Here is a 26,002-nt window from a genome sequence, read left to right on the forward strand (position 1 = left end):
CTAGAAAGAGTTTGAACCAGTCATTTTAAGGCACCTCTATTTGGAGGCAGTACAATGTCTCCCAGCTTCTAAAATAAGAAAAAAGGATAGGGATCCTTTCATAGAGAGGTGTTAACAGCATTATTTTGGACTGTAAAGGAACGAAGGCTCTTTTTCAGATTGGGCAAAACATGGCCTGTGGGCCATATGTGGTCCACCAGGCCATTTTATCTGGCCTGCGGGGCCGCTAAAAAAGTTAGAAAATTAATATTTATCTACCCCTGGCTGTCTGTCATGCGACCTTTGATGGCTTGCCAAAACTCAGTAAGTGTACCCCCACTCAAAATAACTTCCTGCCCCTGCTCTATCTATTCTAGCCCTTCTTGTCAGGATGAATAATATTAATAAAGCTGGGAATTTTGTGGTTTAATTGGAGGTATTAATATTTGAATCCAGAACACTTGCATCCACATCTCTTTTGAGACCTTTATTCAGGAAGACACTTGAGCATAGGCTTAAATGCTTTTCTGAAGTAGTACCTTAACGATCACTTCTAATCAAATTATTGATGCACAAGCCTTTATGTATTTTGCATCCACACAGGCTCAGTGACTTTTCTCTTTCAGAGTGACAAAAGATTGTTGTTGCTACTCTGCTTTTCCACCTTGGTAATACTAAAAGTAGCTTTGTACTGATGAGAGGATGGTCCAATGAGCAGGTGACTGTAACTTTGTTGTTGTTCTGCATTAGCTCTCTAGCTGCCTTTTGTTGTGAGAGCAAGAACTCCACTTGTTTGGGTATTTCAGAACAATATATAGATGGAAAGAAGTAGGCAAAGAAAGAACCTGAAATTTGATGTCCCAAATACTGTATTGCAGAATATTTGATGTAAGTGGACATGATATCTTGACATAAAGGACAGTTGCATAACTGTTCAATATTAGAACTGTCTTCTAATATTGGGATATAGGAGAACAATGTATTCAGAAACATATTCTGGTATGAAAGAGATAGTAATGCCACAGGGCTTTTGGGAGGGTGAGTTACCTGTGGGAGAAATGCAGCTGTGGTTTTTTTTTTTGATTTTTTTTTTTTTTAACCTTTCCTTTATTACTTGCCCTCCAAGTATTGTTATATTGTTAAACGCAGTTAAAGATTTAACATAGCTCAGACAACTTGTGTGTGTGTGAGATTTATATTTTCAATCATCCTAATGTGGAGCTAGATGAAATGTTTAATTTTTTAATTCTGGATTTATGTTGGCATCTAATTACATGATTATAAGTGCTGATCCCTCCTTTTTCAAATGTACTTTTTTTTTTCTTCCCAGGAACTGATTGTAATGTAAGCTTTATAAATCTAGAAATTGGGAGAATAGAAAAAATGAGATATAACTATTTTATCCTTTTGAAGTGGCATTACCAATTTTCATGCATGTCATTTTTAGAGAAACTGTTCTCTTATGATTTTAATGTTTGTTTATAGGGGGCTCTGACACCACTTATGCTATCCCTGAATCTTTTCAAGGAGGACCCTACCCTTCTTTAGGGTAATAGGCCAAAAAAGTGGCTTGTGTTTCTTCTAACTTTTACACATGGCAGCTAGCAAGGGCAGCACATTTCCTGCTGCTCCTAACTTTCATTTGATAAATTCCAATTATGACCCTATAATATGTTCACATATATGAAAAATTTAAGAGACCTTGACACCAAGAGCATATGAATTGTGAGCAGGAATATCTATTTTTGGGAAGGGATTAAAGATTTAGTTAGGCTAAATACAGACAGTCAAAAAGCCTGAGGCAGTATCAGTTCAATCTAGGCAGCTTCCTTTAAGCTGCCTAGGTTGAACTGATAACAAACTGAACTGATATTCAGTTTTCAGTTGGAAAAGGCAGGGTGAGGCCTGCACTGACCCAGGTCAGTAGGCAGGGGGTGCTCAAGCACATCTCCTAGCTTGCTGGCCATTGCCAGCCCAGCCAAGTGTCCCAGATTTGTTTCCCCAGTACATGCCCCCAACCCCCTGCTGTCCTCCCCACCCCCCCGGTCTCCCTTTCCAGCTGCTGATAGCTTCAGCCACTGCCACAGGAGGGATGGAGAAGTCCTCTGAGCCAGGTGCCTGCCCATGCAGCCCAGCATGGGGGCACCAGGGAGACCTCACCTTGGGAGGGATTCTCGCAGCTCCAGGTAGCTGTGGGGAATTCTTCCCTCCTAAACCCCAGGGCCTCTTGCCTGAGCTGCTGCAAGTCTCAGAGAGAGCCTGGGGCAGCCACAGGCAAAAAGTTTTGCCTCAGACTCATAGCAACTCAGGCTGTAGAGGTGCAGGGCAATTTTCCTCTACTCTCTAAGGCTGCCCCAGACTACCCCTGAGACTCACAGCAGGTGAGGCGAGCAGCCCTGGGGTTTGGGAGGGGAAGAATTTTCCTCACCTCCCAGTGGCTGCCCCAGGTTGGGGTGATGGGAAGCTCAGCAAGGCAGAAATTTGCTGGTGCCCCCATGCTGGGCTGCATGGGCAGGGACCCAGCAGGGAGGACTTCTTTCCCCTCCTTCCTGAGGCAGTGGCTGAAGCAATCAGCAGCTGGGAAGGGGGAGGGGGAAGGGCTGCTGAGGGTTGAAAAGCCCCCACCACAGGGGCTTTTCTCCCCACACATGCTGTGTAGACCCTGGCTAGGGTGTCTGGGGATTTGTTACCTTGCCCTGTTTCTTTGGGCTGATGGACACAGACTGGAAAGAAGCAGAGGAGTGAGGCAGTCCCTGCTCCACTGGAGCAGATGGCATAGCTCAGGTCTGCAAAGCATCCTGGGATGCTGGGGGACTGTGAGTTAACTTGAATTGGGAAAGGGATCTGGGACAGAAGTTCCATAAACTGATTTGACCTAAATCAGTTAAGTCTGATACTATATTCAGCTAGGTTTATCTTCAGTTGATTTTGGCCATTTTGAAAGCAGTTTATGTACACTGAACTTCTGTTCTGTTACAGATGTAAAGCAGTTTCCCATCATTTAAACTGGTTTATGTGTAACTTCTGTCCTTAGCATTAGAGTTAAATGTATAGAATTTTAACATATTTTGTAGTTCAGTATACCTCATGTGTTTTTAAGGCTTTAAATCCCCTCAAGAAGGGTTCTGCTTTGTGTTTGTGAGTATTCTATGTGCAAATGGGGCCATATGAAAATAATGAGAAGACTTTAAGTATCCTCAAGCTGTGCTTCCTAACTGGCAATGACAATTATTTATAAGTAGCCACTATGATAATGTAAGAGAAAAAAGAAAATGCTTGTTAGACTGCAGTGTGGTATTCTATAACTTGTAATCAGTTTAATCTGGGGTTGGATAATGCAGTGTAACTGATTTTTATTAGCTCTGTTAACAAAGATGCTGCTATGAAATGTGTACCATTAATAAAATGGGTACATGCACTGGAAGACATAAGTATTAACTGAGAGAAATCTTGCAAACACTGAAGTCAGTGGGAGTTTTTCTACTGACTTTGGTAGAGCCAATTATGCATTGAGGAAGTTTGCCCTGGGAGGGGGCAGGGGGAGGGGTGTGAGGAGTGAGCCTATAAAACTGATGTTAGCAAAAGGGTTCTCACTTGCTGAGTTTAGCTCCTGCTCCTGAAAATCTCTGCTTTTTTCAGTGATGGAGAAATCATGAATCTAATTTGCAGCCCTACATCAGAGTGTTAGCATTAATAACCCATCGAATATTAATGGAGACATTGCTGTTTTCCACTACAGCTTTGTGATGGCTTCTGCTTTATCATTAGGGGTGCACTGATAGATGTTTTGGGGACTGATACCAATAAGGAGGCGCATTGTCTGATACTGATCTGATTTCCAATACAACTGAGTCCAGCTGGTAAGTCTTGTGGTAAAAGGGTAGGGGTGGAGGGAAAGCATGTGGTGGGAGGCAGATCAATCCCTCCTGGGGTGAGGGAGGGAGTGGGGCTGGGGCTGGGGTAGGTGCTGTCCAGCCAGGGTGGGGCAGGCATGAGATGGAGCTGTGGCTCATCCGGTGGGGTGTGGGGGGCAGGGGAGAAAGGCAGCTCCCGCTGCTCTGTGCCGCTTGTCTGGTGGCTCCCACTGCTCATCTGGGAGGCTATGGCGAGGGATGGGACGTGCCCCAGAATCTGTGTGGGGCAGGCTGCAGCTGCGGGCTGGGATCAGGCAGCGTGCTGTCACTACCCACCCTGAGTACAGTGCAGCATGGCCTCTGGCGCCAGCCCACAGCTGCATCTCGCCATGCCCTCCCTGTGCAGATCTGGGGGCACATGCTCCTCTCTGTGCCCTCCCAGACGAGCAGTGGAAGCCACTGGACAAGCAGCGCGCAGCGGCAGGAGCCACCTGCCCCGCCCCGTCCCAGCTGGGCAGCGCCTATCCTAGCCCCAGCCCCACTTCCTCCCTCACCATGGAGGGGCGTTGATCTGCCCCTGTACAGCCCTTCTCTTCCCCTTCCTTTTCACCACAACAGACTTACCATTACCAGCTGGACTCAGCTGTATCAGAAATCAGATCACTATAGGCCGATATGCCTCCTTAAGAATTGGGTATCGGTATCGGCCCCCCAAATGTCTATCAGTGCACCCCTAATAAAGATAAAGTTATACAAATTAGGGATGATTTTCATTTTAAATTGTCATTACTCTCCTCAGCTATCTATTGTTTTAATTTTATGTAGCAAATAAGGAAGCTATTTATGGAAGTTGTTGGGTGTTCTTGCCATGTCTCTCCTAAAATCCATAGCAAAGCAGTAAAATAGGAATTGAATCCTTTTCCACTTCTGCCAGACAAATATTTTTGTCCACTACTAATAGGAGAGAATCTACATTTCAGATACTTCTACAAGTTAAGAAAATCTTTGGGAACCATAGAAATGAACATTCTTTTATGGAATTTTTTAAAAACAGTTTGGATAAAAGATTATGATGCACATTTCTCTAAAGGTAAGGGACCTTTGGATACGTAATTTTGGTGCAGGACCACTTCCAATTCAAACAATAAATACAGGAAACCAAACGGCTTTCAAGAAATGCTAGTAGCTTACTTTCTAGTACTCTGGTTCAAATAATATATAGGTTAATGGTGACAAATAGCCATTGCCCTGGGTTTGTAGTCTCAAAGCAGGTTAAAACAGGGATTCATTATGATCTTGGCAAACATGGATTCAGTGAATGTGTATTTATTTACTGATCTTTAATAAATCCCATAGACTTGTCACAGGACACCCTATTTTAGTTAATCATGTATAGAGATTGTGAACTGCTCTTTCACAATGAGACACTGTCCTATCAGAACAGCAGTAAGGCATTTTGACAGTATCCATGTTAGAAACATCTCTTGTTTGTTTTCCAGTGCTATAGTTTTGATGAAGTAGAATGAACAATTTCAGTTTCCTGGTTTTGGCGCTTTATATGAACACTACATTCACTAACTCAATTTTGCTGTAAAATTTTAAAAGAAAACAAGATCAATCTTGAAAATTACAAATAAACATCACTTTCTGTTTTAAATGTTAAATGTGGGTAACTTTTAGTTAATTTTGTACAAAGATGAAAAAATTAACATAATGCTGGCACAGACCTAAAATACCAAATCATTTGTTCCAAATACACAAATTGCTTGTTTTATTTTCCCTTCACTTCTTTCAAAGAAATGGTTGGTGAAGTTACAGCTGCCTTGGCGTACAATCTCTTTGGTGCATACCCTGTTGTGTGCCATATGGGTTGCTTCACTGCATAGTCATATTTTGACTCAGTCTCTGGTAATCTGATTAAGTATTTAGTTTCTCCCTTACAAAATCATTTCAAATCACCTTTTGACTTCCATTTCCATCTTGCTGTGAGTAACCAGAAGATGTTGATGCACTACTTGGTATTCAAGAGAGAAAGTTATTTGCAAATCTTCAGTATGTTATGAAGACATGCATGTTATATATCTTGTAAAATTTAGTTATGCATAACATTAACAATGTTAGTTGACAGTTTGAGATGTTACTGTATATCACATTTGTGTACTAGGCCTGCTTGAAGCTAGTTGTTGGGTTGGACTCAAATTGTGTTTTCTCAGCCTGTAGAATGGGGGTATGATTCTCTCAGGACTTGATAGATTTGAGGCTCTCAATCTAACTCATAAGCAACACAGCCTGTTTTCCCTTGGAGATCATTTTCACAGAATTTCAGTGATGATTTCAAGTGAATTGGGTGACCAGAGTGTTTGTAACAGTCTGCTAAAATAGTCCTGGAGCATTATGGACTAAGTAGAAAGTAAGTAGAAAGTTTACTTTTCTACAGACTTATTGAATGGTCCTGTAATATTTAGGATAGATAGTTTTGTGTCTGTACTGTAGAATATAATTAAAGTGTCTTTTTTAGAAAGACAAAAAACAGAAGATTTACTTTTTCTTTTACAGGCTACAGCTTGTATAATAGCCTGTAAAACTCTGTGGCTTAATTCTTATTGAATAAAGATTTTTCTGTAAGAGTTACAAATAGATTATCATAAACTTTTAAAATTGCCTCTCATCTCATAACCTAACAAGGGTTCTCTAAGCTCTAGGTGGAACCTTAAGGATTTCAGCTGCTTTGCACCTTTTATTCTTTGTCTCTTCTTTCACCCTCTCTTGATGTTTGTTGGCGCCCCTTTCGGCATTCTCAGGTCTTTGTTTTGTTAGATTGATGCAGGGCACTTTCTTCCTTCCAGGGCCTGAGTGCTTGGCTTGGCCCTACTGGCTTCTGCCAAACTGGCTGCTGCCAAAGTTAGCACTACCTGAGAATACTCAGGTCTTGAGTTAAGCTACTCAGCTGGTCTCAGTCGCATTCTGCTAGGTGTGTTTTTTCTTTTATGCTCTTGGTTGGCTTCCCAGGAGTTTAACAAGATAGAGCTGCTTCTTGGTCTATTCTTAGTTCTGTCTACTTATGTGGCATGCTCCAGGATTCGAATCAAGTAATTTTATTTTGTCCTCCTTAAATACAGAAAGATCACTTACTCTATCATATGACAGAATGAAGTAAATTGAAGTAGAGTATAAGTACATGTATGGTATGTTGTAGGAAATAAAATGTGAACTGCTTATTATATTGAAATCTTATTTGTTCTTGCATATGCTTTTTATTTATTCAGTTCAGTTATTAACCATATGTTATCTTCGCTATTTTTCAACATTATTATCACAAGAGATCTCTGAATTTATGTAATATTTATACTTTCACGAAATGTGTTTGACCTTCTAGATCTAGAATTTTCTATGTTACCTGTAGCTCCCAACCTAAGATTCAGTTTTTGATATAATTTTTCTCTAAAGGGTTGACAGAGAAAGACATAAATAATAGGATCAAAGCATACATTTGCAGCAGACAGTAACAAAGTGAATTCCTTTGCATAGAACAGAGGTCTTTTTGACTGACAGGTATATTTTGATCCGGTTTGGCTTAGTGTGTATGGAATTCTACAGAGATGATATGGGACAAAGCAAATGACAAACACGAACATGATGCTGAATATGTTACGATTGGTTTTTTTCCTGGTTGCTTCTGAATTTCTCCTGAACTTTTTGTAGGAATTGTATATTTTTCTTAATATCAAACTGTAAAAAATGGTTAATAGAAAAAACACAATCCAAAAAATTCCTAGGCAAGTATAGTTTGAAGCCTCATGCCAGTATTTACCTAATTCACTTTTGAGACTCATACAATTTTTAGGATTTCCCTGTTTTGGAGACTCGCTAGTTAACATAATATTGGGCAATGCTAAAAACATTTGCAATACCCATATGACTATGGAGATAATCTTGCTGTAATTTACTGTGTGAACAAAGGATGTAAACCCAGGCTTTACAATTTTGTAGTACCTATCAAAACCAATGAGGCCAAAAAATGCTATTCCAATATACATATTTAAGTAAAAGACAACAGCTGAATATTGGCACACAAAGGCGTTGAGTTGCCAAGGCCCAATTTCTGTATCAGCAAGAATTTTGAAAGGGAAAGTCAGGCTCATGATGAGGTCAGCAACAACAATGTTCTTGAGATAGACGATAAAGCTTTTTTTGCTAGAAACGTGCAGGAAAATCCATGCAGCTATGCCGTTTAGCAGGAATCCTCCTATGAAAATGAAACTGTATGCAAGGGGGATGACTTGCTTGGTTACTATTGCGTTGTAAGTGCAGTGGTTGCCTGAAGTATTTGCACTTGAGTTGAGCATTTCAGAATGTTTCAATCCGTGATCCTGAAAGCAGAAGGAAAATTAGATTTACCAAGAAGATACCATGGACATGTTCTCGTTTTCCTTACCATTATTTGTAAGATTAACATCATTATAGTTTGTTGTAGTATCAGTATTTTTTTTCAAGAATCAAAATGGTAACTTTTCTAGCAAGTGTGCATAATAAAACTATTTGCCCAGTGATGCTGGATGACTACCTACGTCTAAACAATCATCACTTATTTTGTTTTTCAATTTATTTTTCTAAATTCTTCAACCTTTCTTTGGTGAATGTGTGCACATACCCAGTCCTGAAATTGGTCAGGAGGCATGTTATCCAAAATGTTTGTGGGTTTGTTTTGTTTTTTTTTTTTTTTTTGTGGGAGCTCTCTGTACAGTGGCCTAACTTTCTTTATTTTGGGTATCTTATAGAAGAAAGAAAACTCCACAGTATTTATTGTATAGAGAAGGGTCTTTCCTTTAAAAAAAAAATAAAATAAAAAAATCAGCCAAATAATTTTTTTTCTCTCCTTCCCCAGCATCTTATGTCATGACTTTATCCAAACTGCACATTGTATATACAATAAGTAGAACAGAATTGTTACTTTTATTTTTTTTGAACTGGAATTTCAGTTCTTTTTTTCTGTGCAGCACAATGTTGCACCTTGTGGCCATGGAGGATTCCAGACACAGGAGAACCATTAAAATTCTGTTCTGCAGAAGTGACTTACGTAGAAAAGACGTCCAGTGTTTAGATGGGGTACTCTGTTTAAAACAGTGAAGGTTCGGAATAAGGTTGGTGCTGGTACAGGGGAAGGCTGGTGTGTATATTCAGATCCATAGTCCTTTTTGGAAGAATTCTTGCTCACTATCTCTCATGGTTACATGACCTGTGTACTGGGGCACATTCTGTATAGCTGAATGACTGAATGTCAATATATGTACCATTATGAAGTGCTGGAGTTTTGAATTCTAAGGGCCAATATTCCATAGCTGACACTGTCTTACTAGAAGAGATATTGCTTATGTAAATATTTGATAAGCAACTATTGATCCTCTGGATCATGGTGTATGCATACAAGGCTTAGTCAGGTGCCTAATGAATCCGCTTGTAGCTGTGTAAAGTTTATGTTCTGTAATAAATGATTGTATACCCAGTGCTATTAAAATAGTGAAGAGCATGAGATTTGTGCCAACCTCCTTTGTATGCCATTTGAGGAAAGCTGTGCTTGCAGTTAGTATACCCAAACTTTGTTAGTTGACCCTAACTTTGTTAATAGTACAATATAACGAGACTCATTTGTATACCTGCATAAGGTGTAAGGTAGGACTGTCTTCTCAGATTTCCCAAACTGAAATAGAGGATCTCTCTGTAGGCTCCAAGAAATTGCATCTCCTGCCTGCTATGTTACTGCTTTGACAGAATTTATGAGGGCATATCATTCTCTTCAGGGCATTCAGAACAGATATATTACTGCTGTATTTGGCAATCTCAGGCTTAGTTGGAAAAAAATAAAGCAGTCTGGTGTCTTTTTTGGAAAATGGAGATTGCTTGCTGCCATAGTCTTGTTTTGAAGTGTCATGGAAATTAATCTAAAGTTCAGGATTAGCAGATTCCCACCATGGCGGGTGGGGGGTGTTAAGTTTGGAACTTAAATACTGCCTCACAGTAATTTTAATACACTATATGCATAATTTTCATAGAAAAGGAGGATTTTGCTTTATACTTGCATATTGTATCATCCCTTATTTAGAGAGATGTTGTAAAGGCTCCCTAGCCCACAACTGGACTTGGAACCCTCACTAACACTAAAGGGAAATGAAACAGGTTGATATGCAACATCATCTCATAGTTTTTATACCAGAGGCCACAGTAAAACCTTTTCCTAGAAATGTACTTGCACATACAAACCCTGTACCTAGATACAACCAAGCATAGATTCTAGTTAAGTGTTAATACCTGTTAAAAAGTGACTGTATTTGTAAGTGAGCTGTAAGGCTGTTGTTTGAACATAGTCACAGTGTGAATAGTTGGAGATAATTTATGGGACAGGAAATCAGGTTAATTCAACTAGGATTTGGGAAGAAGTTGCTAAAGTTAGGAAGGAAAAAAGAAATATGATAATTTCAAGTTGGGATGTATAAAATGTGCAAATCCTAGTTAATAATAAAAAAACCACCCCTAAATAAATATTGCCTGATTTCCAGAGGTACTCCAGAATATACATTTCTCTCTCAAATTAGTGAGAGTTGAGGTTGATCAGTATCTATGAAAATCAGACCAATTTGTTTAGGTTTTAACATTCCTGAATTAGAAAACAAGTCTTTGTGTTGTATATTCTCCATTTAAATTATAAACTTTTTACATTTGTTTATCAAGTGTGAAGAATATATTTTAATATTGTGTAAAAGGAGCTGTTGTGTGGATAAGACATTCACCATCAGCATGTGACTCAATACCAGACTCAGTAGCAGATAGTAAAGAGTTTGGGTCAGTTGAGGGAGTGGCTTTTGCTCAGATGCTTCAGGCTGTTGTTTGCTATCTCAACAACATGTTACAAATAGTTACTACTTTTTTTTTTTTTAATTCATTGTCTACAGCATGAGGCCAATCTGGGAGCCTGCCTTAGAGGAAGATTATAGTAATTCATTTTGTGTTTAGCAGCTATATAGTTCACAGATATGCTAGTAAGAAAGGATGACAGGAAAGAGGATCAAAAGTCACATATGACAGAACCTGCAAGGCAGCTGGAATCCCTGCTATGTCCTTACTCTTCTCAGTCTTGATTGATAAGTTGTGGATGGTCACTCACTGGGGTGTCATTGTTCTAGGGATCTTTCCATTCCAAGGGGAAAAGATCTATTTTTCCCCCTGGGTAATCTGGGTACATAGATTTGAGAGTGGGGGAAAAACCACAGCTATTACAGTTTTACATCATACTGTAATATATCATTTACTTAAAATGTTAGTTGGAGCTGGTAGAAACATTTATTTGTCCTCTAACACATCTTTGAAGAGAGGGATGAAGATTCAAGACATGCCTTTCACTTGTCATACAAAAGTCAATTCATGTTTGCCTGGATCAATTATCTTTCCCAGCTGTGATAGACGTTCTTCAAGAAAAAAATTGTCAGTATGTCAAAATCTCCATAATGTTTCTACAGCAGGGGTGGGCAATTATTTTAGCTACAGGGCTGCTTCAGGAGTTTTGGTGAGCTGTGAAGGGCCACAAGGGTAGTCCCCACCCCCTGGTCACCATCTTGGTGCTGGAAGTCCCACCCCCTAACCCCTGACCTTTGTCACCGTTAGTCCCTACCCTTGCCCTGGAAGTACCCCTTTTGGGAAGGGGTTTGCCATCTTGGAACCAGAAAAAAGTACTAAAAATCTAACATCCACAATAACATATTTTAATTTTATTTTAAAAAGATTTTTGTCCTGATTTGTGTGGTTTGCATCATGTATATAGAGGTGATTGCATAATAGCTCAAAATGAAGTCTTACTCTTGTATATTGGGTGCTGCGGGTGGGTGTGGGTATATGTGGGGTGTGTGTGGACATGGGTGGGTATGGGGAGGGCTAGTGGGGAGTGTTTTTGGGGATGTGTGGGTGGGTATGGGTTTTATGGGGTGTATGGAGAGGGAGAGTGGCTGGGGGTGTTTGTAGTGGAATGTGTGCAGGTAGTAGTGAGCAGGGCTCCTTCTAGAGACCATGAGTATGTGTGGGGGGGGTGGGTGTGGTGTTGGTGGGGTGTGTGATTGTGTGTAGGGGAGAGTATAGTTGTGAAGTTTGCGGGGGAGATTTTGTGGGTTTGGTGGGGTGTGCATGGGAGCCCCTCCACATGCACCCCCCTGAGTGAGTCAGCACCCATGCCTGCCTCGCAACAGCCCGGAGCCTGTGTGCCCTGTGGTGCTTCCCCACCACTGCCAGCAGTGCGCAGCCCCAGCGCACCCTGTGCCTGCTCCAGACTGGCCCTGGCAGGAGTGAATCAGCCAGATGTGCACACAGTCCTGACCCAGCCCCTGCGTCTACTCCACACCACCCACCCATGGTGTGCCCTGCCGGCCCCTGAGCACACAGTGAGGCTGGGGCAGCTCTCCACTGGATTGCCTTTCTAGGCAGCCCAGGTATTGGCAGCTGCTGGTCCCAGCCCTGCGGTATTGGTGGGGACCTGTGTGCAGCCCCAACCCACCCTTTGCCTGCTGCAGACTTGCCTGCTCACTCTGAACAGCTGCAGCAATAGTAGCATTGGCAGGGCAGAAGTGTGCTCGGTGCAGGGGGAAAGCAACGCCCTACCCAGCGCTGCCCTGCACTTCCTGCAGCAGCTGTGTGGAGCCTGCACTGGGCTGCCTTGTGCTGTCACCGCTGTCTCCATGCTGCCCCACAGGGCAGTGGAGGCAGTGCAGAGGAACCACAGGGTAGCTCAGGGCGGCCCTGCTTAACCAGGGGGTGGCAGGACACACCATCATGAGATGATGCCTGGGCCAGGTGGGACCAAGGGATCTGCTGCAGGCTGGACAAAGCCTGTCCGCGGGCCATATTTTACCTACCCCAGTTCTATAGAGATAGGTTCAAAGCCTCAGTCACTGGAACTGCTGTAGAGAAGGATATGGGTTATTGCATATATCCTCAGTAACCCGTGTCCCTCTGTGGGTTTCATATAGAAAGGGAGTACTTCTCCCCACTCCCCTAAAATTTATCCCCCTACGTGTATGCGGAGGAGATTTTTCCTTTTTGGTGTCTGGCTAAGCCACACTTTAACACTTTCCCTTTGGATGCAACACATAGAGGGCAGTGACTCTTTTCTCTCCCCCTTTAAAAAAAGGTGTTCTGCTAATGTCATTATTTTATAAAACTTCTAAGTTAATTAAAGTTGAAAGTGTTGAGTATTTTCTTATAAAACTCTGTGATTCTTTCTTTTTTTAAAGTGTTATTAAATTTAAGCTATTTATTTACCACATGGATGTACACATGAGAAATAGCAAATATTATTTTAGGCTTTCTCATATGCCTATCAAGTTTTTTGAAAATGAAATTAAGGTTAATAGCTAATGGATTGACCCAGCAGTGATAGTTTCTACCATCACCCTAATAAAATGGTTTCTATGCAGTTATTTCTCTTTCCTCCAAAAATCTCATCTCTCCTCAAGAACGTTTTTTACCCTTGATCTTTGACTAAAACCCAAGAAAATAGGTCTTCATAGATTTCATTGACATTTGGGCTGGAAGGGACCCTGGAGGATCATCGAGTCCAGCCCCCTCCCTCAGGGGCAGGAAGTCAGCAGGGATTGTAGGATCCCAGCAAGATAAGCATCCAAATGCATCTTGAAGGCATTCAAAGTGGGTGCTTGAGCCACCTCTGGCAGCAGTCTATTCCAAACCTTGGGGGCTTGAACAGTAAAGAAGTTCTTTCTTATGTCCAGCCAGAATCAGTCACGGTGGAGTTTGTGACCATTCGATCTTGTTATCCCTTGGGGCGCTCTGGTGAACAAACGTTCCCCCAGATCCTTATGAGCACCCCTGATAAACTTATAGGTGGCTACCAGATCACCCCTCAGCCTGCGCTTTTCCAGGCTCAAGAGTCCCATGGCTCTCAGCTTCTCATCATAAGGCCTGTTTTCCTGACCTGTGATCATGTGCGTGGCTCTCCTCTGCACCCTCTCAAGCTTCTCTGTGTCCTTTTTGAATTGTGGAGCCCAAAACTAGATGCAGTACTCCAGCTGCAGCTTCACCAAGGCCAAGAACAATGGGAGAATGACGTCTTGGGATTTGCTTCAGAAGCATCTGTGGATGCAAGCCAGTGTTTTGCTTGCTTTACTAGCCGCAGCATCACACTGAAGGCTTATGTTCATCTTGTGGTCAATCATGACCCCTAAGTCCCTTTCATCTGTAGTGCTAAGCAGCATAGCACTGCTGAGCCTATAAGCATGCTGCGGGTTTTTCCTCCCAAGGTGGAGAACCTTGCATTTTTCGTTGTTAAACACCATCAGGTTCTCATCCGCCCATTTCATGAGCCTGTCAAGATCTGCCTGGATCACCCTCCTGTCCTCAGGTGTGGATGCTTTACCCCAGAGTTTGGTGTCATCAGCAAACTTGGCCAGTCCGCTTCTGACACCAATGTCCACATCATTGATGAAGATGTTAAATAGTATAGGCCCTAGGACAGAGCCTTGAGGGACCCCACTTGTCACAGTGCACCAAGATGATTGGTTCCTGTTGACCATCACCCTCTGGGTCCTACCACGGAGCCAATTCCCCAGCCAGTGGATCGTGGTGAGGTCGAGGCTGCAGTTAGCCAGTGTAGCCAAGAGGTGATCGTGGGATACCAAATCGAAGGCTTTCTTAAAGTCAAGATATACAACATCGATCTCTTCCCCCTTGTCCAGGTGATAAGTCACCTGGTCATAAAAGGAAATGAGATTGGTCAAGCAAGACCTACCCACAACAAACCCATGGTGGGTATCCCTCAGGATATTGCCTTCAGCTAGTCTGTTAAGGATGGCCTCCTTGATAATCTTTTCCAACTCCTGAGGCAGCTCTCAGAGACCATAAAGGCTAGGGAGGCGGTAGTCATGGGGGACCTAAACTGCCCTGACATCTGTTGGGAGATGTAGACAGCAAATTCCCACCATTCACCCAGGTTCCTATCTTGTGTACAGGACCTCCGCCTGACACAGGAGGTACATGGCCCCACTAGGGGGAATGCCTTACTAGACCTGGTATTGGCAACAGGGGATGACATGGTAGGGGACCTACAGATCAGCAGTCACCTGGGGGACAGTGACCAGCAAAGAATAGAATTCATCATAAGGCATAGAGTGGGTAAGGTAACTAGTAGGGTGCAAGTGCTAGACTTTAGGAAGGCTGACTTCAGCAAACTCAGGCGTTTTGTCTATGATGCACTGCAGAGTAAAAGATGTAGCGAGATGGGAGCCCAGGAAGGGTGGCTGTCCCTTAAGGAAACTGTCCTTCAGGCACAGAGGGAGATGATCCCAATGCGGAGGAAAGGGGAGAAAGGGGCCAATAGGCTTACCTGGCTGACCAGAGAAATCCAGAGCAGCCTAAGGGCAAAAAAGGGGGCATATAAGCAGTGGAAACAGGGAGAGATTACTAAAGAGGAGTATACCTCCTCAGCTCGCAGTTGTAGGGAGGCAGTTAAAAAGGACAAAGCTGCCATGGAGCTGAGGATGACATCCCAAGTTAAAGATAACAAAAAATTGTTTTTCAGATATATCGGGAGTAAAAGAAAGGCCCAGGGTGGAATAGGACCGCTACTGAATGGGCAAAAGTAATTGGTGACAGACAGGGGGGACAAGGCTGAACTCCTCAATGAGTTCTTTGCCTCAGTATTCCTAAACGAAGGGCAAGACAAGTCTCACAATGGGATTGTAGAGAGACAACAGCAGGGCGCCGGACTACCAAGCGTTGACCCTGAGATATTGCAGAGTCACTTGGAAGAACTGGATGCATTTAAGTCGGCAGGCCTGGATGAGCTCCATCTGAGGGTACTGAAGGCACTGGCTGATGTCATTGCATAGCCACTGGCAAGAATATTTGAATACTCGTGGTGCACAGGCCAGGTCCCAGAGGACTAGAAAAGGGCCAGTGTGGTCCCCGTTTTCAAGAAGGGGAGGAAGGAGGATCCAGGCAACTATAGGCCAGTCACTCTCATCTCCATCCTTGGCAAAGTCTCTGAAAAGATTATTAAGGCTCCTATATCTGAGAGCCCAGCAGGAAAAATTATGCTGAGGGGAAACCAGCACGAGTTCGTAGCAGGTAGATCATGCCCGACTAATCTAGTCTCTTTTTATGCCCAGGTTACAAAACACCTGGACGCAGGAGTAGGGGTTGACATCATCTACTTAGACTTCAGGAAGGCCTTTGATACGGTATCCCACCCCATACTGGTGAACAAGTTAAGAGACTGTGACTTGGATGATTACACAGTCCGGTGGGTGGCAAATTAGCTAGAGGGTTGAACCCAGAGAGTGGTGGTGGATGGGTCGGTATCTACCTGGAAGAACGTGGGCAGTGGGATCCCACAGGAGGGCTCGGTCCTTGGACCGATACTCTTCAATGTCTTCATCAGTGACTTGGACGAGGGAGTGAAGTATACTCTGTCCAAGTTTGCAGATGATACAAAACTGTGGGAAGAAGTGGACACACCGGAGGGCAGGGAACAACTACAGGCAGACCTGGACAGGTTGAACAAATGGGCAGAAAACAATAGAGTGCAGTTTAACAAGGAGAAATGCAAAGTGCTGCACCTAGGGAGGAAAAATGCCCAGCACACCTACTGCCTAGGAAATGACCTGTTTGGTAGCACGGAAGCAGAAAGGGATCTTGGAGTCCTAGTGGACTCCAAGATGAACATGAGTTGTCAGTATGATGAAGTTATCAGAAAAGCTAACTGCACTTTATCATGCATCAGTAGGTGAATGACAAATAAAACCAAGGAGGTGATACTTCCCCTCTATTGGGGACTGGTCAGACTGCAGTTGGAATACTGCATGCATTTTTGGGTGCCACACTTCAAGAGGGATGTGGATAACTTGGAGAGGGTCCAGAGAAGGGCCACTCGTATGGTTAAGGGGTGGCAGACCAAGCCCTACGTGGAGAGACTGGGGCATCTGGACTTCTTTAGCCTCCGCAAGAGAAGGTTGAAAGGTGACCTTGTGGCTGCTTATAAATTAATCATGGGGGCGCAGAAGGGAATTGGTGAGGCTCTACTCACCAAGGTGCCCCTGGGGGTCACAAGAAATAATAGCCATAAGCTAGCAGAGAGCAGATTTAGACTGGACATTAGGAGGAACTTCTTCACAGTCAGAGTGGCCAAAATCTGGAATGGGCTCCCAAGGGAGGTGGTGCTCTCCCCTACCCTGGGGGTCTTCAAGAGGAGGTTGGATGGGCATCTGGCTGGGGTTGTCTGAACCCAGCACTCTTTCCTGCCTATGCAGGAGGTCAGACTCGATGATCTGTTGAGGTCCCTTCCAACCCTAACATCTGTGAATCCATAAGACCTTCCCCAGGATAGAGGTCAGGCTGATAGGCCTGTAGTTTGCCAGATCTACTTTCCTCCTTTTCTTGAAGATAGGCATGACATTGGCCCTCTTCCAATCATCGGGCACTTCACCAGAGTGCCAAGAGCTCTCAAAGATCCATGCCAGGGGCTGAGCTATGATGCCCCAAGTGCCCTTGGGTGTAAACCATCAGGGCCAGGTGACTTGAAGGTATCCAGCCTGTCAGGTGTACCTTCACAAGATTAGCTTTGATGGAGGGCGAGGAATCTCCCTCACCTGGGCCTCCCTGACCCATAGTGGGCGGGGCCGTCCCATGGGACTGGTGAAAAACTGACGCAAAGTACCCATTTAGCAAGTTCGCTTTTTCCTGGGCATCGGTTGTCAGTTGCCCCATCTGGTTTAGTAGGGGTCCAATGTTGCCCTTGCTTTTCCTCTGGCTCCCCACATATCTAAAAAAGGACTTTTTATTGTCCTTGATATTTGTAGCTAGCTGGAGTTCCATTGCAGCCTTGGCATTCCTGGTTTGCTCTCTGCAGGTTGGACCAGAGCAGAGTATTCCTCTTTGGTGGCGGTTCCAGTCCTCTATCCTTTGTAGGTCTTCCTTTTAAGATGCAGAAGGTCCGCTAGTTCCCTGAAGAGCCAAGGGGGCTGCTGTGCCCTTTTGCTGCCTTTTCTCCGAGACGAGATGGACTTTGCTTGCGCATCCAGGATTGTTCCCTTGAGGAGCAGCCACTTGTCCAGAGCTCCCCTCTCCATTGGGTTGTGGCCTTTTAGGGCCTCTCTGACAAAGCCTCCTTAGCCTGTCAAAGTCAGCTTTCCTGAAGTCGAGAACTTCTCTATTACTGACTGACTTGCCAGCTTTACGGTGGATAGTGAAGGTGATCAGCTCGTGGTCACTGTCACCCAGCTTCCCTTCGATTGTTAGGTCACTGATTAGGTTGCCGATTAGGTCCCCAGTTGCCAGTATGGGGTCTCTTGGGTCTCAGTGCAGCTGCTAATGCTGTGCCTTGTTTTTGGGTGAAAAGTTTGTGGCAAAGTTGATATCCCTGAAATGCTAAAAGCACTGGCCAGGGCCACCTCATCTTTATGGGGCATAGAGCCCAGCTTGAATGTATTTGGGGGTTATGAAGTCTTTCCTTTCTGCTAGTTCAAACTGCTTCTGAACCTGCAGCAAAAACTTCTTAATTCCCCTATTTAAAGGGCTTTCAATACCGTCTACATATTTCGTATTTAATTTTAAGGGTGAAAAAGTAACCCTCTACTGAATTTAGAATGGTTCTTTGTGGACTTAACTTATGCATCAGGCAATTTAGATGTGTTTTTATTTAATTTTAAATAATTAGCTGAGTGTGTTGTCAATTCTTTGGCAAAATGCTACTGGAGATGCATGATGATTTAAGGTTATCTGAAATGGGGAAATCTGGCTCTCTGGCTGGCTCTGTCTGTCTGGCACTGTAGTAAATCTGCTGTCTTGTTACTTTTATCCTTGCCTTTGTTCATATACTTTAAGTTAAAATAGTGGGTCATTCTTGTACTTGAGAGAGTTGTTTTTAATTTATACTTGGGAACTCCTTTGTATTTTCTTGCAGCCACACACCCCAGATAAGATGCAGACTTTGTTTTTGGGAAGGCAGAATGAAGAGAAAAGAAGACTTTTTCAGAGTTATGGCTGGATAGAACAAAGACAAGAGCCTAATCTTCAGCTTGCTTACCTTCCCTTTCCTACACAGGCAAAAGCTAATTTTAACCCTTTTACAGGTGAATTGGGAACAGCATTTGGTTGCTCAGACAAAAGCAGAAACCTTAGTTGCTGTTGAAACCTGGATTTGATTGGAGGGGGATTGGGTTGGGGAGGGAATCTAGGATTTCACCAAGAGCTAAAAACAGCCTGCAAGGTTGTGAAAGAGAAGAAGGGAGACTGGGAGTAGCTTACAGACAGCAAATTTACCAAAGAAATGATAGCTTGATTAGTGGACCACTAGTGAACCATCAAGAACATTAAAAAGCTGAGGGGGCTGTTTAACACCTGTGAAAAGCCTTTAGCTATCTGCTAGGAATCAAATAGACTGTAATGAGATATGAAGTCAAATGACTCCTTCAGCACTGCTGAAATAGAAAGGCCACTGCTGCTTCTGTGCAGTAGGAATCAGAAAGGGGTTCTACTGCACCATTGCATCCACCCCATATCCATGAATCCTTTGTACAAAGAAGCTAAGTTGATGTGCTGAGTATGCAAAAGTTTGATTTGGTTAAGTGCTTAAATGGCCTATACTTTGAGTTGCTTGTAGCCTTGCCAAAATGTATGGAAGGAGAGTTATGCAATTCCAATATTTAAAGTACTGATATTCCTTCTGTCTTAAAATGCCTATCCTTACTGTACATGGATTCCAAAACCACTCATACACTTTTTGTGCAGTCTGCAACCTGTCAAAGTTCATAAAGTTCTTAACACTTTTCCTGACTACCAAATAATATCTATGCTGATAAACAGGGAAGTGATGCAACCTTTAATTTTTTTTTGTAAGAATTGAAATACCGTATTTATTTTTGCTGCCCATTTTTCCAGATTGTTTTGTTTTTTTTCCCCTATCATTTGCTTTTTTCTCCTGACTATCATAGACGTTCCCTAGTACAGAAGACATTTACAGATTATTTTTGGAATCCAGTGCAACTGCTTGATCAGTGACTATGCTGTACAATTACTGAGTGTTAGAATTGCTACAATATAGAAATGTTTTTGAATGGCAAAATGAATCTACCAGCGTATCAAGAGCTTACCAAATATTCTCTTGTATGCAAGGTTTCTTGTAATGCAAGGGAAGTTCAGGAAACAAACAAACAAACAAAACCCCCCCAACACACCACAGTTACAAATGATGTTGTAATCCTACTACAAGATATAGGTACTTATATGCATTTTATAACTGGAACATAGAAACTGATCAGGAGCACTCAGTCCTCCATTAAATAGTCACTTTCATATTCAGAAGCATGTCCATGGTCATGTAGGACTTCATAGCTGCGTGTCCTAGGTTAATGAGAAGTTTCAGAAGATGCTAGGACAGAGTTTAGATCATCCCTCTCAAAATCATGTACTACTTAAGCTAAATGAAAACCTCTTTCTCTGTTCTACTAATATAGGACTTTTTGGCAAATTGTCTATTGTAATTGCCTTAGCATGGGCTTATGAAAGGGCTAATTAGGTATGCTAAAGGCTCACTGTTTCAGAAATGAGGCTATGCTGCTTTTGGTTTGGTATGTAGCAGCTACTTCCAGAAGCAATATAGCTGTGTTCAGGCAGCACTAGTCCTAGCTTAATTAGTTGTGCCTTGGTGCAAAGCTATTTTTTATAGTCTTGTCCATGAAGTGTGAGGCAAAATCATGCTACATTCTCTCAGCAAATGCAATGGGACACTGACTGCTACTATGAGAATATTTGCTCTGGGCTGGGTTCGAGCAGGACCAAAACAAAAGTTCATTTCGAGGACCAGTTGGGGACACCAAAAAGCAGTCCTCAAATCTAGGACATCACTAGGCAATTTGAAAAGGCTTGTTAGTTTAACACTACCCAAATGCATTATTAACTGGATAGGAGAGGAATCCTCTGTTTTACACCCATCTTTCTTGCCTTGCCTCATTTGGTTTTGAAAATAACTCTCATGAATTTCATGAGAAGATGTGCCCAATACAAATTCCACAATAGGTACAGAAATGTTTTATGTAGTGTATATAGCTACAGGAACTTATGTAGCTACAGAAATTTTATATGTAACTTAGCCATATATAAATTAAAATGACAACTGCCTTGTCTCCAGCCAGATTGCAAATGGTGTGAACACAGTTATCAGATTTAATTTTTTTCTAGTATAGATATGTTCTTCAGAATGAGGACAGGACAGGGGAAGCAGTAACTTGTTTTCCAGTTTGCTCAGGGGTGCTTTCTTTTTTTAGATAAATTCTGAAATCACCTTTGTCTTTTTTACTGCGTCTTATCAGCAGCTATCAGTAATTTTTTGTCAGCTCTTTTGCCAAGTGACTGAATTCACATATTTTTTTTTCTGTTCACATCAACCTTTGCCATAAGGCAGTATCTACATTTTAATACTCAAGTGAGTGAAAATATACATAATAATGTTCTGGGTGCTATTTCAGCCATTTAAAACTGTGTGTGTTTGTACTGGCTGGCCATTCCACATGTTTGTCTTCATTTCTAGGCCATAAAAAATGAGAATAAAAATAAACAGTCAATCGAATAAAGACATCAGAAAAGTCAAAGTGATATTCCCACTATGGGGGAACATATTCATATGAGGCTGGAGCTAATAGGGGAAAATGTTCAATACAAACATGACTTAAATTGCTTACGAAAAGAGCTGAATCAATACTTAGGCTGATGCCCATAGGGTGGAAACAGACACAGTCTTTTGTTGCCTTTGTGCTGCCACAAAATTTTAATTACATTATAAAGTGAAAGTAAATAGATTCCCATACTCCCTGTCTCACCACATGCATTCAAATTTGTGGTTCCAACAAAGTAGTAATTTGTGCCACTTTATTGCAGTGGATGTCTATTTGCTTTATGGTGGGAGAGAACAGGTAGTCCATAGCTGCCCACATATTCCAACACTCCAGGCAGGCACTCTCAGGGCTTGGTCCTATGTACACCCTATGAATTCCTATGTAGAATTAGGCCCATCAAACCTTGGGAGTGCCTGCCCAGCTTTCCCTGCCTCCAGAGATGTGCCCTAGACATTGCTGGGGTTGCATCTCTGAAAGTGGGGAACACATTGCCCACTGATCTTGTAGGTCAATGGACAATGTGCGTTTCATGCAGTGAAGAAGATCAGCTGTGCTGGGACATAACTGAGCACTGCTACTCTGCTTCATTTGGCGACATTTATTTCTAGCCTCTTATGGCTTCAATTCTACACTTCCGTGCTATCCTGCTGTGCTTTTCAGGAAAAACCACTTCTCAGTGGGAGAAGGTAGTTTGTTCTCCCTGGCTCTTTCAAACCTTGGCCTTTCTACTAAGATTCCTATTAAGAATGTCCGAGTGAAGTGGGATAGGAGGTATGTGTGATGGTGAACCTATGCATTGGGAATTGCACTGTACTGCAACAGCAACATATTTAATGAAATTGTCGCTGAACCACCCTTGCTAGCTCCCCAGATAAATCTCCGTGGTGTTCTAGAAATATGAAGCTCAGAAAATACTGAGAAAGGCATTATCTAATGTCTTTCCTTGCATCCCAATGCTTTTGTCAAGGACAAAATTAGCAAGACAAATAGAATAATAATAAGATAAACAGAAACTTAAACTGTTCCTGTTCTCTCAGTAATAGCACTATTACCCCTTTCACCTGAGTGGCTAACTAAAATTAGGAGTATTTCAAGGTACTCTAATTAAAAGGAAAAATTGGAGGGGCAGAGTTAGCTGTCTCCTTCCTTTCCCTCAGCCATCTACCTGGAGTGCTTGGATATCTCAGCGGCCTTGCATTTGTCTGTTTTGTGTGGAAACACGCTCAAATTTCTTGTAGTTATTGGGAATGAATGGTAGTGGTTAAACCCATCAGTCTTGTGGGAAATTCAACCCAATCCACAGCTCTATGTTCCTATATACTTTTCCCTTTAAATGCATATTTTGCTGCTTGTTGTGTCTTTCTTTTTAGCTGGAGCTTTGTTAATGGAAGGTAGAGGTAGCACTGGCCTGAACTCGCCTTAACGCAGTTTTTGATGGGTTTTACCTGAATTTCTGGCTTTTAGAAACATAACTAATAAATGGTAAGGGAGTTGGTTTTGACCTTCAACCTACTTATTGATTTATTAGAGTTATGTTGTCTCCCTTAGTTTCTTGTTTATAAATACATTTGGGGCAGGGAAAAATATCTCTGCGTGCATAGCACAGTCAACACTTAAAAACAATGATACAGAAATCCAGGAGAATGTGAATCTGACTCCTCTGGGATTTAATGTTTGTGTGCATATGTGTTTCTTATTCCATATGTTTGCAAAACCAGTCTCCAAGCTTATAAATTCAGCGCATCTCAACCACTACTGGTAGTACTATGAACAGTTCTGTTACCTGTAAATAGAATTCAAAGGGATAGAACTAATCACTTAAGTGATTTAAGGGCATGATTTTGAGAGGTCTTGAACACCTCCAGCTGTCATGGACTTCAGTTGGAGCTGTATCTACTTGACAATTCTGGAAAATTATTCATCTGTTTATGTAAGCAAACTCTCTCCTTTTTCCTCCAGGGGGCAATAATAGTACATTTTTCAATGAAAACAAAACTTAACTAAAAAAATCATATTGCTTGCCTGAGTAATACTTAGAATGACAAAGGTGGACTTCATTGTAGGTGGACTTCATTGTAACAGGGTCGGCAATAGAGAATATGTTACTATGCTACTTGAATCCAAGACAACTTTGAATTTAAGATACCCTGATAATTAGATTCTAAACATGGAAAATGTATAAATGTGTTTAATATTCCCTCTATACATAATGTAATTATTTTTTGTGTGTGTGGGGGGGGTGTATCTTAATTTGTCCCCCTACTTGTGCCTGCCCCCCTGCTGCCTGTCCCCACTCCATTACCATAATCTCTTCCTACTAATCTTCTGTGGTAGCTCTGGTTCCAGGTCTAGTTCCAGCAGCCCCAGCTCTGCCTTTCCCTGCCCCTATCCAGCCATGCAGAAACAGTGGTAGTAGCTCTGGGACTGTCTGGGTTGGGGCTGCGGCTGGGGCTGAAGTTAAATGAGGTGGGGGGTGCAGTTTTCCCTACTTTTCTCCCCAAGCCACACACTATAGCCGTGTACTCCCCCCACTGTATGTGCCACCAACTGCCCTGGAGGTGGGAGGGAGACCGTGTCTTAGATTGAGTAACCATGCTACTTACGTTGTTTAACATAGAGGGTTCATTTAGTATGATGATCTTTTAAAACAAATGTTCCAGACACAACTTTTAAAACTCATTAAGGGTATTATGGATCCTTTCTTTGCTCAGAGGGCAAAGCTGGTCAGGAAACCTGGCCAGAAGAAGGGGAAATTGTTATTGAAAACTGTTTTCTTGTTAAATAAAGTTTAGAAAATGTGGTGTTTTATTTGGGGAGTATAGAATATACCTTACCTGGATGTAGCAGTTTCATTTGTTTACTATCCAATCTTGCTTATTCTCCTTAAACAACAGTATTATCTCATTTTACTGATCATCAGGTATTATAATTTTCTGGAAACTTTTATTCTTATTTCTGAATGTTTTACAAGGTTAGTCATGATTTAAAGGGCCAGATCCCCCACACAGACCTGTATCAACCGCTGTGTTCCTACGTACCTTTTAAGGTCCTCACAAGTTTAGACAATTCTTTTTTGTGTGCCCCTAGAACCAGTTTCAGTTCTAAGCCAATATTGAGCTTATTTCAGATATTTCACTTGGAAACGCACCAAGTATATATATAAGGATTCTGACTTTCCATTATGTAATTATTAGAAATAGCTGCTGTATGAAATGTAGGCTCATTTACTTATGTAGAGAGATATTTTATGTACTGACACACTTTATTCATAAAAGTTAATATTTGAAGGGATGCAAAATATTTCAAAATTACAAATGATCATGTAAATTAATACTTTCATGTCTAACAAGCATTTTATGGAAGTAATCCAATATATTGCTTGTTCAGAACATGGAAACAACTTCACTAATCTTTAATGTTGTTAAAATTTAAATAAAAATGCTACTTGAAAAAAAGAAAAGAAAAGGTAAAGGAGAATATTAGGAAATAAGCCTAAAATATTTAAGTATGGACATTTCCTTACCTGTATGTTTTCAGTCACTGCTGGAATAGTATTCATCTAGATGGGCATGCTATGCAACTGATCATTGGAAATACAAGCCTGTTCATTTGCTCTATAGTTCCTGATTGCTGCCTTCTAACTATTTATATTCCATTGCTTGTGAGTGGCTTGGGTGGCTTCCTGTTCCTTTTCATTTTTGAATATTTGTATAATCAAATAAATGTAACTGCCAATTCACTAAAGTAGCTGTAATTATTAAAAATAAAACTATAAAAATAAGCTTAAAAGGCAGAAAATTAAGATTCTTTGACAGAAAAAGCAATTAAATGCAACACTTCCCATCTTTTTCCTGTTGTCAATTTAAAGCTAAAGAAAGAGGGGGATTACAATACAAATCCTTGCTGCATGATTTGGAATAAGTTATGAGACCAATGCTTTTTTAAACAAAAGCAGTTGCTTTTACTTACCACATACTGTGAAATCTTGTCTGTAGTGTCCATTAACTCCTTAATAATCAGATATACTTTTAATTTAACATAAATATGCTTCACGCTGTTATCTGCATAATCTGCTTAAGTAGTGATAATTCTTGAAACTTCTACTTCAGCTCCAAAACAAAAATGTGTAAAGGCGAGTCAGTGATATCATATTGCTTAGCCAAATGTGGTTTAAATGTCAAGTACTGCAGATGGTTAAGTACACTGCTTTTAGTGTACTTGTGTGTACTTCCGTGTGGATCAGCACTGAATTGCTTTCAAGGGATACACATTTGTAAAGTCAGGCATAACAGTAAATGTTCTGAGGCTGAGCATAAGCAGAAAAAAATTGTTCCCATGTCTAGCTGCGACCTTTTCTATAAAGCTACTGTAATAGTTTCTGTTATTAGTGGAAGTGTTTTAGCCAGAGTTCACAGGGGCTGCATTGCAGTTGCTTGGGGTGTGCTGGGAGAATATCAAAGGTTTGCTCTTGGGAGAAAAATCTTTGTGCGCTCGCTCGCTCGCTCT

General features: G+C 41.9%; 2 protein-coding genes across 6 annotated transcripts in view; one reads left to right on the forward strand and one right to left on the reverse strand.

Moving 5' to 3' along the window:
* MED12L (mediator complex subunit 12L) overlaps positions 1–26,002 on the forward strand; it is a 310,161-nt gene that overhangs the window by 111,126 nt on the left and 173,033 nt on the right. The window lies entirely within an intron of this gene.
* P2RY14 (purinergic receptor P2Y14) lies at positions 5,596–25,214 on the reverse strand. Its single transcript, XM_006259178.4, has 2 exons — positions 25,020–25,214; positions 5,596–8,203 (listed from the first exon to the last, which is right to left on the reverse strand). Exons 1-2 carry the CDS (start codon positions 25,053–25,055, stop codon positions 7,166–7,168), a joined length of 1,074 nt encoding a protein of 357 aa, XP_006259240.1. The 5' UTR covers positions 25,056–25,214; the 3' UTR covers positions 5,596–7,165.

This window comes from Alligator mississippiensis, chromosome 7 (assembly GCF_030867095.1).
Source record: "Alligator mississippiensis isolate rAllMis1 chromosome 7, rAllMis1, whole genome shotgun sequence".
Lineage (NCBI taxonomy): Eukaryota > Metazoa > Chordata > Crocodylia > Alligatoridae > Alligator > Alligator mississippiensis.